This window comes from Macrobrachium rosenbergii, chromosome 18 (assembly GCF_040412425.1).
Source record: "Macrobrachium rosenbergii isolate ZJJX-2024 chromosome 18, ASM4041242v1, whole genome shotgun sequence".
Taxonomy (NCBI): domain Eukaryota; kingdom Metazoa; phylum Arthropoda; class Malacostraca; order Decapoda; family Palaemonidae; genus Macrobrachium; species Macrobrachium rosenbergii.
In genome coordinates this window covers 3411734-3428316 of record NC_089758.1, presented here as the reverse complement: position 1 = coordinate 3428316, position 16583 = coordinate 3411734, and the positions used below count along the sequence as shown (strand labels likewise).

General features: G+C 36.8%; 1 protein-coding gene across 5 annotated transcripts in view; it reads left to right on the top strand.

Moving 5' to 3' along the window:
* LOC136848042 (zinc finger protein 358-like) overlaps window positions 1–16583 on the top strand; it is a 69620-nt gene that overhangs the window by 31501 nt on the left and 21536 nt on the right. For 3 of the 5 annotated variants that reach the window (XM_067120109.1, XM_067120112.1, XM_067120111.1), the window contains one exon: window positions 2777–4345. In XM_067120109.1, coding sequence (XP_066976210.1) covers window positions 2800–4345 — 1546 coding nt within the window. In that variant the 5' untranslated portion in view covers window positions 2777–2799. Of the gene's footprint in view, window positions 1–2357; window positions 4346–16583 lie in introns of all 5 variants that reach the window. The other 2 variants (XM_067120113.1, XM_067120110.1) reach the window with 2 other exon arrangements.

The following is a 16583-nucleotide window of genomic DNA, read 5'->3' as shown; positions in this document are numbered from 1 at the left end:
TTAAATTAAGTCTCTCTCTCTCTCTCTCTCTCTCTCTCTCTCTCTCTCTCTCTCTCTCTCTCTCTCTCTCTCTCTCTCTCTCTCTCTCTCTCTCATATCCCCTCTTTCCCATTTGCTTCAGCGTGCAATTTCCTTTTCTGCAGAATGTTTCATCCAAAAGCAGGAAATATATGATAGCAAGATTTTCTGTTCTTTTTATGAAATATTTACTGAGTGACATACAGTATATTTTAGTTTATTTTCTCATATTATCTTCCCTTTTATCTTATCCCTTGCTCTTAGTGATTCTGGTTATAAAGGTGGATTGTTTTCACTCACGCTAGTTTAATATTAATTATGTCTATTATTTGTTATTTGGTTTATAGCTCATTGGATTTCTGTGGTTGCCAAACTTTTTTTTGGTAATTATTGCCTTGTGTTGTTCTTTATCCTGGACATTTCCATTTCTTATAACCGTTTTCATGTTGAATATTATAGCTAATAATTTTCAGGGTGAAGTGATCTTTTTCATTATTTAGTGATGTTCATGAATAGCATTCTTAATGTTCTGGTGGTGGATTGAGCCCTGCCTTTTATCTTTTTGAGCATCGTTAATTTACTTCATTTCCTTTTCTCCTCTCTTTTGTAATTATATTAAGGATTCTTTTCATAATTATATATGTACACACACACACACACACACACACACACACACACACACACACACAAAATAGTACATCCTAATAATTTTTTATTGAAAAAAAATATTCTACCTTTTCATGTGTTGGAGTTTGTCCGTGTGAAATTAATGTTGTATTTATTGAAATTCATAAATAGTTGGTAATGTATTCAGAATAAGAAATCTACATCAGAGAAAACTTTATGGTAGACAGTAAAGCATAGTTAATTTGTCACATAAGCTGCAGTCATTTTAATTTATGCTTTGCAGATATAATTACCCAGTATTCACCTGTTAGTAGTTTTTTGCCATTCATTCAAAGATGCGGGTGTTATTCATTCTTCTTGGCTCCTTATTCAACTAAACTCCCACCCTTATTGTCACCCTCAGCTCTTGCCCTTCTTTTCACCCTTGTATTATTGACCCTCTCCTTTCACCCTTTTATTCACCCTCTCCTTGTTCTTTTATTCGTTCTCTCTCTCATCGTTCGTTTCATCCTTCCCTTCCCCTCTCCCTCTCTCACCCTTCCATTCTACTCTTCCCTATCTTTCTAATGATCCCCTCTTCCCCTCCTTCTCAGCCCTCGCTGTCTCCCCTTCCTTCTCAATATTCTTCCCCTCTCCCTCCGTGAATTTACCCCTCCCCTCCCTAACTTTTACCCTGTTCTCCCCTCCGGTAGTCCCCTGCCTTCCACCTCCTACTCAACCTTCCCCGTTTCTCCTCCCCAACTTTTCTCTTCTCTCCCCTCGTTTGTCCCCCTCATTGCTTCTCCCTTTCCATTGCAACCCCTCCACCTGCTTTATATATATTCACGCACACTCATACATTGACTATATTTATATATTTTATTTATGTATTTTAAGTTCAGTTTAGTGAGATTATGTTCCTGCCACAGCGCAACATGGAACTATTATCTTTATGCAGGTTCTGTCTTTTCCCCTTGGTCACTCATGTTATCTTTGCTTTTGGATTTTCATTTCCTTTTTAATCCTGTGCAGGAAGAGTTATACCATACAGGTAGCTCATCACAGAAAATGTCAGAAGAATCACTGCTTTATTTTTTTATAAAATTACAAAATGTTATACCTATATTTTAAAATGCTATTAAAATTTTTCATGAGTTAGTAAGTTTGTTGTCTGTATGTTAATGAAGAGTGTGCTTGTATGGGTGTTATATTTGCATATTCTATCACAGACAATAAAAATATTTAATAGTGTTGAGAGTTCATGTATGTAGATGCATCCTCTTGTGATATTAGAAATATCTTCTGTTAGATCTACAGTAGGCAGGGAATAGAATTTTTTCAGCTCCACAGGTGGTTGGGAGCCTGTGTGTTGCCAGTTCTTCCTTTTTCTTTCTTATTTACTGGATAGCTTTTTAGGTAATTATGTTGTGGTTTAACATATAAGGCATATTGTTAGTTCAGCCTAGAAAGCTTTTAAGTTATTGGGGAAAATTTTGTGTATAGTTCAGTACTTTAGCAGTAACATTATTTAGAATTATTGTTTTCATATGCGCATTATTTGAATATTTATATTGTGTTAAGAATGCATGAGTAACTTATTTAATAGCATGGTTGGAGAATAATTGCATTTTATTTTTTGTAATTACAGAAGTACTTTTAATTGGCATGAATGTAGTAATTGTTTGCTTTTAGTAACATGAGAAGTTTCCAATTAATTTTTTTTTTTATTGCAGACCTTAAAGACTGAAAGCTAATCAGATACAATTATGATATGCTTTTATCATGGCTTTAATTTAATTGTGACACTGACCACTAGGAAAGGCAATGTGATATCGCGTCGATGCTGTTGAAGCTAACGAGGGGCGGGAGGAGGGGAAAGAGAGAGAAAGAGGGTGGGCTGGTAGATATGAAGTAGGGAGGGGAGAGCGTGTTGGGGCAGCAGAAGGGTGAGGGGAGCATTGAACGAAGACAGGACTAGCTGGGTGCTACACTAACCTAGAGACCAGTATAGGGTTAAGTGGAGGTGCGCAAGTTGTGTTGTGGTGTGCTCTCTCTCTCTCTCTCTGTGGTGAGTGTGGGACGCTCATGGTTGCGTGAAGTCTTCTATACATTGTGTGTATGGGTGGGGCCTGACACCCTCCCTCTATTACAGGTGTGTAGTAGTCAAAAGGCGTCATGGACTTCACTATGAATATGATCGACAGTGGGCGAGGTGGCATACCCGCTTCCCAGGCTGCTGCAGTAGCTGCCATGGGTGGGCAGGTGGCTTACCAAGCACATGCTGTCACAGTAGCTGCACCCACTGTCAGTCAGCAACAACAACAACAACAGCAACAACAACAACAGCAACAACAACAGCAACAACAGCAACAACAACAACAGCAGCAGCAACAACAGCAGCAGCAACAGCAACAACAACAGCAACAACAACAACAACAGCAGCAACAACAACAACAACAACAGCCACCCCAGCAACAACAGCAGAGAGGTAGTCTTCATGATGCTGATGGGGGAGGGCTGGCAGGAGAAAAAGTTCAAGAGTTGACCAAAGATGATTCTGAGGGTGCCTTCACCCCACCACCTCGAGTATCATCAGTTACGTCTCATGATAGTCGTGTTGAGAAAGGTACAGACACAAATGACTTTGAGCCTCTAATAAAAGTTGAGATAAGGGGGGGTGTACCGGGACTTACAACTGGAGACAAAGATAAAAATCAAATAGTGCAGTTACACTTCAACAGTGTCAATGAGGTGTTACATTATTTTTCCCAGCGGTCAGTGCCACAGCATATCGATGCATTTAACCTTCTTACTAATCCAGACTTGGTGCGAAACATCAACCCCGATTTGGTCCGCAATCACTTCTTGTACGTCCCGAACCCTCAGGAAGGGGTCAGGGTTGCATCGAATGGCTATAGTTCGGGTTCCAATTCGGCTCAGACGCCCCCTGCGCAAGGGGGAGCCGCAACATCACCAGTTGTCGTAAAACAAGGTTCTAGCAGTGGCAGTTACGGGAAGCAAGACAGGCGACGTGACTCAAATCAGTCAGGTACAAGTACTATAGCAGCTGGAGCTATCGTACCTAGACCAGGGGTTGATCAATCGGGTGCTTCTTTTGTGTGTTGGATCTGTGGCTTAGATCTGCAGAAATCTCTTCAGTTTGAAGAACATATGGTTGACCAGCACAGCGTCGAAAAACCTTACCGATGTGATGATTGCGGTGTAACCTTTAAAAGAAAAGCACACATGGATCGCCACCGTCGTATCCACTTACCCACTCGTCCTTATCAGTGTGCGGTATGTGGCAAAGGCTTCACGCGTAATGAACATGTTAGACGGCACTCGTTCACGCATTCGGGTGAGAAACCATATCATTGCCCAACTTGTAACAAGACTTTCTCGCGACGAGAACACTTAACGAAGCATCTCTTAAGTCATACGAAGCCGCCAGGTCCTCATAGTCCACCCCCTGGTGGTCATCCTCATACCCCAGGTGAGTATGAATATTTATGCTCGCCTGAAGATTCTTCTTCACAGCCTATTGGTGCTGCCGCAGTAGCAGCAGCAGCAGCAGCAGTGTCAACGATAACATCTTTGGGTGCAGGGGCTGGCCAGTTGTCTCTTCATGCAGCTGTTCCACAACTATTACCACCTTCCACCACACACAGTAATGTGAAGCATCAGCAGACTCACCATCGATTGGGTGCTCACCATAGTCAAGGTAACATTATCACTAATATATTCACATTACTGAATCTCTTCCCCTTCTTTCTCCATTCCTATTTTTTCATTCTTTCATTTTTCTCTCTTAACAACTTTCGAATTCTATTAAAAAACTGTATGCATTGTTCATATGCTAATACCTTAGATTCAACTGGTCATCTTTGCATTAAAGTAGTTTTAGATAAAAGGGTACTATAGCTTTTCAAGGTGTAGTTGTCATTTTTATCCTTATGACTTTGCTGTAGTTAAATTGTGCAAAATCAACTAACAGTATTATTAACTAAAATACAGACATCTCTATAGTCCTAATTTTCCCAATTGGAAGGAAAAAGGTATGTGCAAAATAATCATTTTTCAGGTAAGGTAATTTTAAGTACAAGAAGGGTGTTGTTTTGTGCTTTACAATAAAAATAAAATCACAAGAACTCGTGTTGTTTGAGGGCTATACATGTCCAGATTGCTTAAGAATCTTTGTGTGGTCATGTTTTTTGAAAGTTCAGATTTTGAATTGAGCAGTTTTCCATGACAGCAATATCTCTCCATATACTGATGTTATATTAAATCCTCAGATGGAGTATTATATCTAAATAGAAAGAAATGTCATTTCATTTTATGGAGCTCTCAGACATCATTCAGATTTTTTACTGCTGTAATTTTGCTAAACTATTTTTTCAACTTAAAAAATGATCTTCTCAAGGATGAATGTTTTAGTAAAATAATAATCTCTGTATAAGGTAAGTGCTATATGATATTTCAGTCCTCTGTACTTAGCAATGTATAGTTGCTGTTAAAGTGTAATCTGGTTGATAACCTTTTTTGTATTGTATCTTCAGACTTTTCAGTGGTTATTTTGTGGTTTGCTTTGCACCTAAGTGTAATGTTGAAGATTTTTGTTGCAATTTTAGAGTATTTTCATAATTTTTTGTCATGTGTAGTTATAGTGTTTTAGTTTCTTCTTACTTTGTATGTAGTTTTGGTGCCCTTTTATTCTTTCATATGTTTCTGAGTTTTTCTATCTCGCAGACTTAGTTATTAATATTTTATTTGTAAGATGCACATGATCTGCATAGGGATTTCCAGTTTTTTGTCTAGTCTAGTTTAAAAGTATTAAATTTTTCATTTCCAGCTCAGTATGCTTTCAAGTAGAATTTATTTTTTAATTGTAGGTACAGTAGTATTTATCATAAAAAATTTTACCCTGGCGCCTGTGTATTAGAATTAGAATACAATACTATTAATGTGTATTTTTTTTTTTTAGCATGCATTCATTTTTCCTGGTATCCATTTTTATTTTTTCTTTTCATCTGTTTGCAACTGCAGATAATGTATCCGAAACTTAAATTTATTTGTCTTTCAGGTGGAATCTTTGTTACAATATTTACATTACTAAGCAAAAGTTTACCATAACTTGGATTTATGAAAAACTAAATTGACTTATTTAACCTTGTTTAAAAAGCTGGAACTAATGAAAACAGTCATTTTGTCTTGGTTTGTCTTTCTGTTATAAGAAAAAGTAAGTACAGTAAATAAATAGGTGGACATGTATTTTGATTGAAAATGGGATATGCAAATATCATTGAGGCTTACAATTGTCATGATAGTTCTAGGAAAGTCTTGACATCCCTGGCATTTTATTTGTACTAGAATAGTAGAGTTCATCAGATATAAAGTTCAGTCCATGTTAAATCAAATTCTTTTGGATAGCAACTTTTCAGTTCGTGTCAGGTGGAGTAATTATTTTTAAAAGTTGCCCAGAGTTGAATATTTTTCCAAGCAAAATGTAAAAGGGAATGCAGGTAGCTTTCCCCTTATCCAATCATATTTGCACTTGAAATACGTATATTGTGTGTTTGAATGTTAATATTGACAATTTGAACTCAAATGTTACCAGTAGGATTAATCTTATGGATTGTTTTGAACTCGTGGATCTTTAAAGTGAACCTCCAGGCACTGTTGATCATCAGGAATTTGGGAACAAGCTATAAAGGACATCCAGGGAGGGAAAAATATGCTCATATTGAATAAATTGAAAATGCAATATAGGATTATTAGCAGCAAAAACTTGTAACTTTTTCCAACTGGTTGGATAAAATTTTGTAGAATCTTTAATTAACATTGAAGACAAAACCATATTGCACTTCATGGGTAGTTTTAAGGGGACTCACTTTTGTGGAACTGAAATGTGATTTTAATTTGTTGAATAAGACTTTTACTACAGTTGAAACACATTTAACATCTAATGGTCCTTTCCTCATATTTTTAAGAAGATAAGTGATAACCCTAACACTGTGTGTGTGTGTGCTCATGTGTTTGCCTTACTGTATTATGGCTTATCACTGATTGAAGAACAGCTTTGTTGCAGTATATTAAAAAATTTGTCATGCTTAGTGGACTTGTAACATAAAATTTTGAAGTTGTTTCCAGTTAATGACTTCCATTTTTTTGGGTGAGGCTATATTATTAAGTAATGAAAATCAGAATTCAATAATTAGTTATTTTTAATTCATTTGTTGTATCATCGTACTTAATTTCAAAAGTTTACAGTAAAAGCAGTATTTTTCTTCATCCAGATATATAATCTAGTTATTGAAGTAGGTCAGAGACAAAAATTACCCTATATTTCTGCTTATAAGACGACCTTTAAATCCTAAAATTCATGCCTAAAAATTGGGGGTCATCTTATCCTACCGTTCTAAAAATCAAACCTTGAATTCTAAGTGGTGTTTATCGGAGACTAGCCTCAGCCTTGGTGCGATAACTACTGACATACATGAAAAGATTCACCTTTTGAAATAAACTGATAATAAAGGTAATAAAACCATTTTTGCCTTATATTTTACTGTATTGACTATCTTCATAATAAATAGCCTGTTCTAGGAATACTTCCAAGTCAGTGAAGTCAACTTTTGTACTGTAAATGCGAGGCCAGCTGGCAAAATGTAAACATCGAGTTATGGTTGTGCTCACAGCAATCTTTATCTTTCAGTAACCTTTCAGAAATTTTATTGGTAGTGTGATTAAGGGAGTGATAATGTTTAGGATAACATAGTATTCATTTTTCTACAAAAATTCATTATCATTTTGGTGGTAAATAACTGTTTAGAATGACTCAGTCATACAAACGATAATTATGTATGATAACTTGTACATTACTGTATTGTGATTGGTGATGAGACGTAAACAAAACAGTGCCTCCCTTTTAGATGATGTGTGTAGGAAAACATGATATAGAATCGGTTTTATTTAATTTATTTTGAATTTTTAAGGATACAGTAAAAGACCATTTGTAAAAACATAATCTTTACATAACTAATATTTCATAAAATACCTGTTGTTGCAAAAGCTAGCCTATACACTGATGGTTATGTAATTTAGCAGTCGTAATATACTACAGATATGCGATAAATTCATGAGAATTTGCCACAATTTTTTACCTTGTCTTATCTAAAGGTTGTCTTATACACGGAAATATATGGTATATATAGTACAGTACCCTTCTATATGTATTAATCGTGAGCCCCTTGGGGGGGGGTTCATTTAATGTGACAAGTTTTGATGGTGTTTGGCAGTTAAATTTGACACAAGGAACATGTTTATTACTTAGTTTTAGTTAGGTAAAATAGCATGTACAAAAGAACCCAACCTTGTTGCCACCTATGCATATTTTGTGCAACAGGGTTTATTTTATCAACAGATTTTGTTTCTAAATGCTAAGAATGAGGATGATAAACTGCTGTAAAGGCCAAAAGAAGGGACTTGCTGCATTTAAAGTAAAATTTATGCATAAGTGCAATTAAGCACACCTTGGCTCCAGTAGAAATAATGAAGTCGGGAAACAAGCAGCAGCTATGCATATGACTGTTGTCAGAAATAATAGCTGTATTCTTGTTGCATGTGATGTTATAGGATATACTTTTGGCTTTTGTTTTGTTTTGTGATAGCTAAAGTGGTGGGGGTGCATAAATAGGTATAGTATTTTTGGGATAATGATTTTAGTAAAATAAAAAAGTTGTAAAGCCAATATTAAATGAACTCTTTTTCTTATTTTACAAGTAGACAGCTTCAAATAAACATAGGTATAGATATTTAATAATGTTTTGTGTGTGTGTATGTTTGTGTATGTGTGTGTGTGCTTACATAGGCTTCTGGGAGATTGTAAAAAAATGACCATCATCAAAGAGACATAATAAAAAGTGCAGACCTTTGTTTTTTGCCTACTTTAGGCATGTTTAGATAAAACCATATTCTGATTTAAAAATCCATTGAAGTTTTGGTAATTTGTTAATAGAGGTTAGTTAACCTATAATATATAATTTAAATGCCTTATTTCTTGCTTGTTCTCCAACATAAATTTTGATTTTGCTGCATAGTCAGAAAGGTATTCTTCTCTCTGAAGGACTTAGTTTCCATTAATACAAAGATAACTGCAGATCACATTCTCCTTTTTCTTTATTCTGTAGAGCATATGTTGCCAGATATTTATGATGCCATTTCTTGGGCATTGGTGCTGAAGAAGGCCAGGTATAAAACCTGTGTTGATCAAAATTACACTTGAATAAAATTTAAGATAATCACTGAGGAAAAGTTCCAAGTTCATCAGTGTCAGACTTCATCCTCTTTTCAACAGACTGAACATCAGGAGAGCACATTTATCTGACAAGTTGATACTTGGTAACAGGTATCATGCTTCCTTGTTCCTAAGCTGCTGCCTCCATCTTGAATAGTTATGTAACCTACTTACACTCATCGTACTGAGCTGTATGTCTATAGCTGCCTTCATGCCTCTTCCTTTTACTTTTAAGAGGTTTCCTTGAAGATGATTCCCTGATTGGAGACATGTTAGGGATGTAGTGATGTAATAAAGGGACTTTCTCTCTGATTATTACTCACAGATGTGGCTGTGTCTGAAGGGAATCTTTTGCCATACTCCTAGTTTCTCTTGTACCCTTCTCATGCTTTCATGTATACCTGCACTGGGATCCTAAAGACCTCTTAACCTGGAGCAGAGAGGATGGCATGGTTCCCCCTGAATCATTGTATCCACATGCATATGGGAAGTAGGGCCAAAGCACTCCCACTTGAACAGGAGGAATAGTAAGGTCTTTGGATCTCAGGTCAAGTAATTCCCATTAAAGAGTGAATTTTAAGAGGTATATCTCAAACTATAGGTAACGGAACGGATGGTGAAAGATTATGCCCTTTACCTTCTCTTTACTTACAGTCCTTGTCAGAAACATGGAGGGCCTTCTGCTCTTACTAGTAAGAGTGATTTGCCTCTATCCTTGGAAATCTATGGATGGCAAGGAAGGTACATCTAGGCACTTATTTCAACGGGTCTTGTCAGAAAAATAACTAGAACACTATATCTTATTGTCTTACATAAATTTTGAGGGGTGACAAACATATTCACCTTTGGTTTTTTTAAGGGGTCTCTATGTCACATGGGTTTTACTGACAGACATTGGATGCCAAAGTACATATGCAAATTTTATTCCAGAGATGTGAAGAGTTCTGAAATTCTTTCATGTTAGGTGCTGTGGTAGCTTTGGTTTATGTTCACATCTTGGGGGAACTCCTCTTCATCCTCCTAACCATTCACTCATTTATTGGTCAAGTCCATGGGTAATGAGTTTCTGCATTATACAGTACTTACGGGGTTAGTTATGTCCTCTGCTGCATAGTGATTCCTAAGAGCTCCCTGTCACAGTATGGTGCCCTTAGCCACAGCATTCTGTAACAGGTGTTGAGTAAGCTGTGGACTTTACTCAGAGAGTATTTTACAGATCTCTGGAAGTCACTGGGCATCCCGTGTTTTTGTCTTGTAATCGCAACTTTGCAAGTACCTTGAAAAATCAAAGGCTCTGGGTACTGTAAGCCAGCTTATTGGGTTCAGGAATTTGATCCAGTCCACCTAAATTTCGATTTTGCATTATTAATAGCTATGGGTTTATGAACAAATTAGTTTCTTAAAACGAAAGTTAACTTCTTGTATGAAACCATTACTTAAAATGTTAATTCCTTCTTCCGAAGCACACTGTCTTCTCATGTCTCATCAACCGGACAAAAGAAGATTGGGGTAATGAACTGGATTAGACCAGTGGATCCACCCACGGGCACACAAGGCTACCATCTATCTACTGATTACTTTTCTTATTTTATCAGGTACTAAAGTTCTTATGAGTATAGAAATTGAAATTAAAGGTGATGAAAAAATAATTTTAAAGAAATGAGATTTTGTAGCAAGCAAAGGGCAATTAGTTTCCACCCTTTTCTCTAGTTGACGTTGTGGGAGATTCAGACTATGTATACCTACCAGTTTTAAATGCTTTGATGGGATTTAGGCATTGTGGATTGTATTATATATGGTCTTTTAGCCCTAGCTGTTTAATATTCCAGTGTGGCATAGAAAGACCATAAATAGCAGATCCAGTTAATTTTGCCATTTACAGTGTTTCTGTATTTGTAAATAATTGATTTTGACTCTTACTCTTTACATTGCTAGTCCATTCATAAGCGCACATAATTTATGTATATATAACAGATTTTTCCTCTCTACCCAATTATGCATTCAGTGCTACTGCAATTGTCTTAGATTGAGGTGAATAAAGCATTCTGATGCCATTCATATGATTTCCTTTTATTTATTATTACAACATCATATTCGTAGTTTTATTTTTCATTTAAAAAGAAAAAGAAATTTTTTATAGCTCTCCTAGGAAAATGCATAACCATGTTTAGATACAAGTTTTGGTAACTGGTGAAGGATCTCTGTAATCTTTAGAGATTGTTTTAGCTTTCTTGGAATTTAAGCTACCAGGTTCCTGGATATAATGAATGTTGTAGCTGGTTGTGTAGAATGTCTTGAAGGAAGTCACCTTGCTTGCCTGTTTAGTTCACTTTATACTTGATGTAACAGGCATTTAGCAGGCAGTCCCTGGTTATTGGCATGGGTTCCGTTTCCGACAGCGTGACGGTGACTGAATATTGGCGCTGATATCTGGTTATCAGTGCCGATAACCGGGGATCGGCACCACCGATAAGTGGGGATCAGCACCGATAATTGGAGATCTGGGCATATTGTTGCCGAAAATCCAGTTACTGTCGTCACTAGACAAGCGCCGTAAAACCGGGCCTGTATTGAGATATTCTTTAGTTACTGTATGTCTCATAGTGGCCTCATGAGTACAGATACACATTATCAAATGTAATTTGATAATTACATTTGTACATTTTTTCATTTTATTAGATTTACTTTGATTGGTTTTTTATTCTTGGTATTTACAGCAGTTTTATTTATCATTACCTTTGTTGATCCACTATTACTGATTGCTTTCATGAGACTGAGGTATAAAGGGGAAGACTAGGTACTTATATATCCCCATTTGTGATTGACTCACTCTGTGGCATAAGTGTAGGTAATTTTATATCCCCATTTATGGTTGACCCACTCTTTGGCATAAGTTTAGGTAAAATCTTGATACAAAATTGACACTTGCAGAGTTAGTTAGCAAGAGAGGCTCCAATCACAAAAAGGATAGTATGAATGCAAACGGCCAAAAAGCGGGGTAACTCCTATTTTACCTTTTAATCCAAGAAACTTAGGCACTTGTTTGTTGGAGTCCCTATTTTTCCCCTTCTCAAATTTTTAACCCTTCTGGTGTCATTAAATAGCAAATCTTTTGGTACTGTATATCTTGAGCTGGTCATCAAGCTATAGATACTGCAGTTGGTGGTTTCTTTAGTCCCTGCTCTGCAACTTTTCACTTTTGGACTGACTGTGGTGGAAGGATGGTTAGTTTGTGCCACCACCTTGGTACAGTTCCACAGTGCAGAGTTATGTGGCTGCCAGTTGTCCGATCCTATTCCTTGAATCTTATGGGCCAACAGGCTGAGTTTGTGTCCTTTCAGAGAAGTTAGTCAGGATGTTGGTGTGGCATATAATTTTGCGAGGTTATGCATACCCATTATCATTTTCAGATGAGCAACTTTCTGTAATGAGTTATATCCAGAAAAGAGCAAACAGCTTGAGATTAATAAGACAACCAAGATCACCCATCATATATGCATGGACTTAAAAACATCACCTCTAGACCACCCCTAAAGATGAAAGGGCAGCAGCACCTGAATAATAAGGACAGTTATTAGAATGATTATGATTTTTAATGAAGGCCAGTAACAAGTACCTAAGAATGTTTTGAGACTTCAAAGACAGAGTTGACTGGTAAGGGCCACTAGATAAAACCGAAGTGAACATCACTGAAATTAGTACCCTTCAGGTTGTGTGCAAGAGTCCCTTTCTCTTGGATTTTGTGTGGAAGAGGAGACATTGAGAATTGTGCAGCAGCTGCCCAGAAGGTATCCCCAGTTTTGTCAAGATTTAAGGGACACCAGGCATCAAGAAAATTGAAGTATGTTATATAGACCTAAAAGATGAGCATCATTATTTAGGCTTAGAAGTCTGAACATTTTCTCCAAAATGCTGCAAGAATGTGTTGTAATTCAGACTTGAAATGGATTCAGCAGGGTAACAACCTTTCACTGCCACACCTGTGTTGGAGTGAACCCTTGATAGCATGCATAGAGGAATACAGGGAAATCTGCTGAGGCCTTTTCTGTACTAGCATTTTCCATGCTGATCTGTTTTTTACCTACTGAACTTTTTACCCAGGAATCAGTGATAAAGAGACAAGCCTCTGCTCCCTCTGGGAATTATGAGGCCCTTTTTTCTTACCTTTAAGTACTTCATGGTTTTCAAGGAAGATGAAATCTTCAGGATTGGAATATTTGGTTAACGAGATTGATAGGCTGCCAGTAGAGTCATGGTCGGTTGAAATCATGATACCAAACAGGATTCTTAAAGAAATGATTAAAACTTTATAGTCAGTGTAAATAGCCTGGTTGATGGCATGCTTTGCAGGCCTCTGGAACCAGGCTGTCCTCCAGATGACATCACAAAACCAAGTATAATGATAATCTCAGTAGGCTTAACATTAACTCTCCTGCTTTATTTGCTAGAGGGCTGCAATTTGGTATGTTTGATAATTGGAGGGTGGATGATCAACATACCATTTTGCAGCCCTCTAGCCTCCGCAGTTTTAAAGATTTGGATGCTCGGGGCCACTGTCAAGTGGTGATGTTATGAATAATTTCATGATATTCAAGTTCACTTAGATATCTGAGCCATTTGAATGTGCATGTTTAAAGATAAATGTCATTTTGAATGAGATTTAGCTATGAAAAACATTACTTTTCCCCAGGAATAGTCAGCACTTTGGTGACAGTGACCTTGCCTTAATCCTGTCAACATTCAGTGACAAGCAGTCACTACCATACTGCTCCAGCATCTTAAAACGTTGGCAAAAGACCTGAGGTCTAGATGGGTTTCAGAGGTTCCTTCCTTGGAGCAGCATTCAAATTGCTAGGGCTATTTGGAGATAGTTAGGGTACTTCATATGCTTCAGCTGGACGAATTATATTTTTGACACATAGCAAGTGGAGGGTTCAGATCCTGGGTGATGTAAGCTGTCTGGAATAGGTTCACAGTTCCAAATGAAGAAATTCTGACACCTGTGGCAGGACTCGAACCTGCACACAACATGTCAGGATGAGGTAAACTCATTCGGACATACTGGATACATAAACTTTTTTGTGTGCAGGTTTGAATCCTGCCAAAGATATCAGAATTTCTTCTTTTGATTCTTCAGTTGCCTCTTGAGGTTTTTAGTAACAAGCATGCCCAACAACTATATAAGTATATATAGCATGCAGGTTCACAATCCCTTATCCAAAATCTTTGGTTCCAGTTGTATGTCAGTTTTTGGGTTTTTGGATTTTGGAACTGAAGTCTACTTCATAAATGCACTCACACATTTTATTCCCAACAAAAACATTTTGTAAAAATAAAAAAGCCAGCATCAAGAGAACCATAATTATTTTACATACAGGCAGTCCCCAGTTAATAGCAGGGGTTCCATTCCCAGCTGATTGCCGATAACCGAAAATCGTCGGTAACCAGAACACAATAATTATGGCAATAAATGGCGTTTACGAAGCTGTAAGATCTAGGGAACAGCCTTTTGCTTTACCTGAGACAGATACTTCAAATGAGAATCTTGCCTATCCCATGCAGTAATCATGTATCTGAAGTGTCTGTACCTTCTAGGGGGTAGTGATATATCCTGGACTTCTGTACTGCCAGGCAGTGGTGATACGACTGCCTTGGCTCAATCAGTTCATGCAGGCTTCCCTGATAGGGAAGTTTTTCTTGTCGTACTTTCTATACTGCCCGGCAGTGATGATGTGACTGTCTTGCCTTAATCAGTTCATGCAGGCTTCCCTGAAAGGAAAAATCTGCTTGCTTTACTTTCTATACAGCCAGGCAGTGATGATACAACTGCCTTGGCTCATCAGTCTGTGCAGGCTTCAGTAATAGGAAATTCTGCTTGCTGTACTTTTTATACTGCCAGGCAGTGGTGATATGACTGCAGCTACACTATAAAAAAATGTGAATAGGTGGTCTCACTCAACTAATTTAATAGTAATGATCTGCTTGAATCCTTAAACCAAGGGTGATCATTGGTCTGTACTTATAGTTTGCATTTGTATCTAGTTAGCTAAAATTAATAATTTTTTCATTAATATTTTGCAAAAGATTTTAACCATTTTTGATTGTGAATTTTGGAATACTTTACAATATATCCATGACTCTACCACAGTTGTCAGAGGTTCCAATACACTTGCATACATTCTCACTTTTATATGAAATATCTTGTAGTTGTAATTCACTACAGAAATGTAATTACTACTTATGTAGGTGGTCTCATAAGCAGGTCACATTTAGAAGATGACAAATATCCTGAGCAAACCTGCTATATTAATTGTTAATGTTTGAGCTAAATCGGTTTGTGCTTATCAGTAATGCCAAAAGAGATGATGTAAAGGTACACATTATTTTAACATGCAAACAAAAAATAGTCATTACTTATACACATTGGATACATTGACAGTCTTTGTACAAAGATGTTCCTGTTATTTATGTATGTGGAAATAGTTACATACTCCATCCCATTTTGTATTACATAAATGGAAATAAACAGTCACACCCAAAGCGTGTGCTCTATTAAGGCTGGCTTATCAAAACATGAAGTGATGAACTGTTTCAGACCTGTTTCTTCAGACAATATCGGTCACATTAAAAACATTATACTAAGGATAAGGGAAATTTGGCAAAATACCCCAACTTTTGAAGAGTACCATATATCTGATTTTTTATTTGAACTTCACCATATATGTTTTTTATTTGAACTTGTGCTCTAGGGCCAGAGCTGAATTCAACTCCAGGAAGATTCAAAAGAGGAAAAGCATGAAGTACAATTTAAAACAATTCAAGATAAGATAAACCTGTTGTTTTTTCTTTGTTTATCTTATCTTGAATAATAAACTTGACAACTGCAAATTGACAATATTCCCCATAAAAGTAGTCTGTTGAAAATTTAAAAGTAAATATGTAAAAATAAAGCTAAGAACTAAGACCTGTTGAAAATTTAAAAGTAAATTGTAAAAATAAAGCTAAGAACTAAGACTAGTAAGTATAGAGGAGGCATTTTCCTGATGGGCTAACAAGTAACTTTTGCTTGCTAATTAGCTTATCCAACACATTTTGCAAAAATGCTAGTGCATCAAGGAAGACTCAGCTCAGGGTTTGAGAACAGGGTTGTATGGCAACTAAGGTGATCCAGATGCCTTAAATAGACATTCTAGCTAACCACTTACTACATAAGTGGAAATAGGGGATTTTTATTACCCTCAGTTATCCCAGTGTAGAGGATAATTATGAAGAAGAATATGATTATTCTGAAGTTCAGCTGGCCCCCCCCAAAAAAAACATTTAACATTTTCTGCCTTTTACCTTTACCATATCAGTTTAATTCCTTGTAGATAATTTCTGGTTTGGTAACTAGACGTTATTGTTGTCTCGGTGTGTAAGAGTTTATAAATTGTTGTAATGCCCATCTTAGACCATAATACCAGCATTATCTTTCTACCAGTGGTAAATACTCATGCCTCTGACCCTGCTAATGACCACAGAAATCAAATATTCAGATCAGCATCTGACTCCATTGAAAGTTTATTACTATCCATAATGAAGGACTGCAAATCTGCACTGGTGCTCTTCAGTAATCCCAAAATGTATCTACAAGGTGAAAGTGGTGAGCCTCAACTATCTTCATTATGAC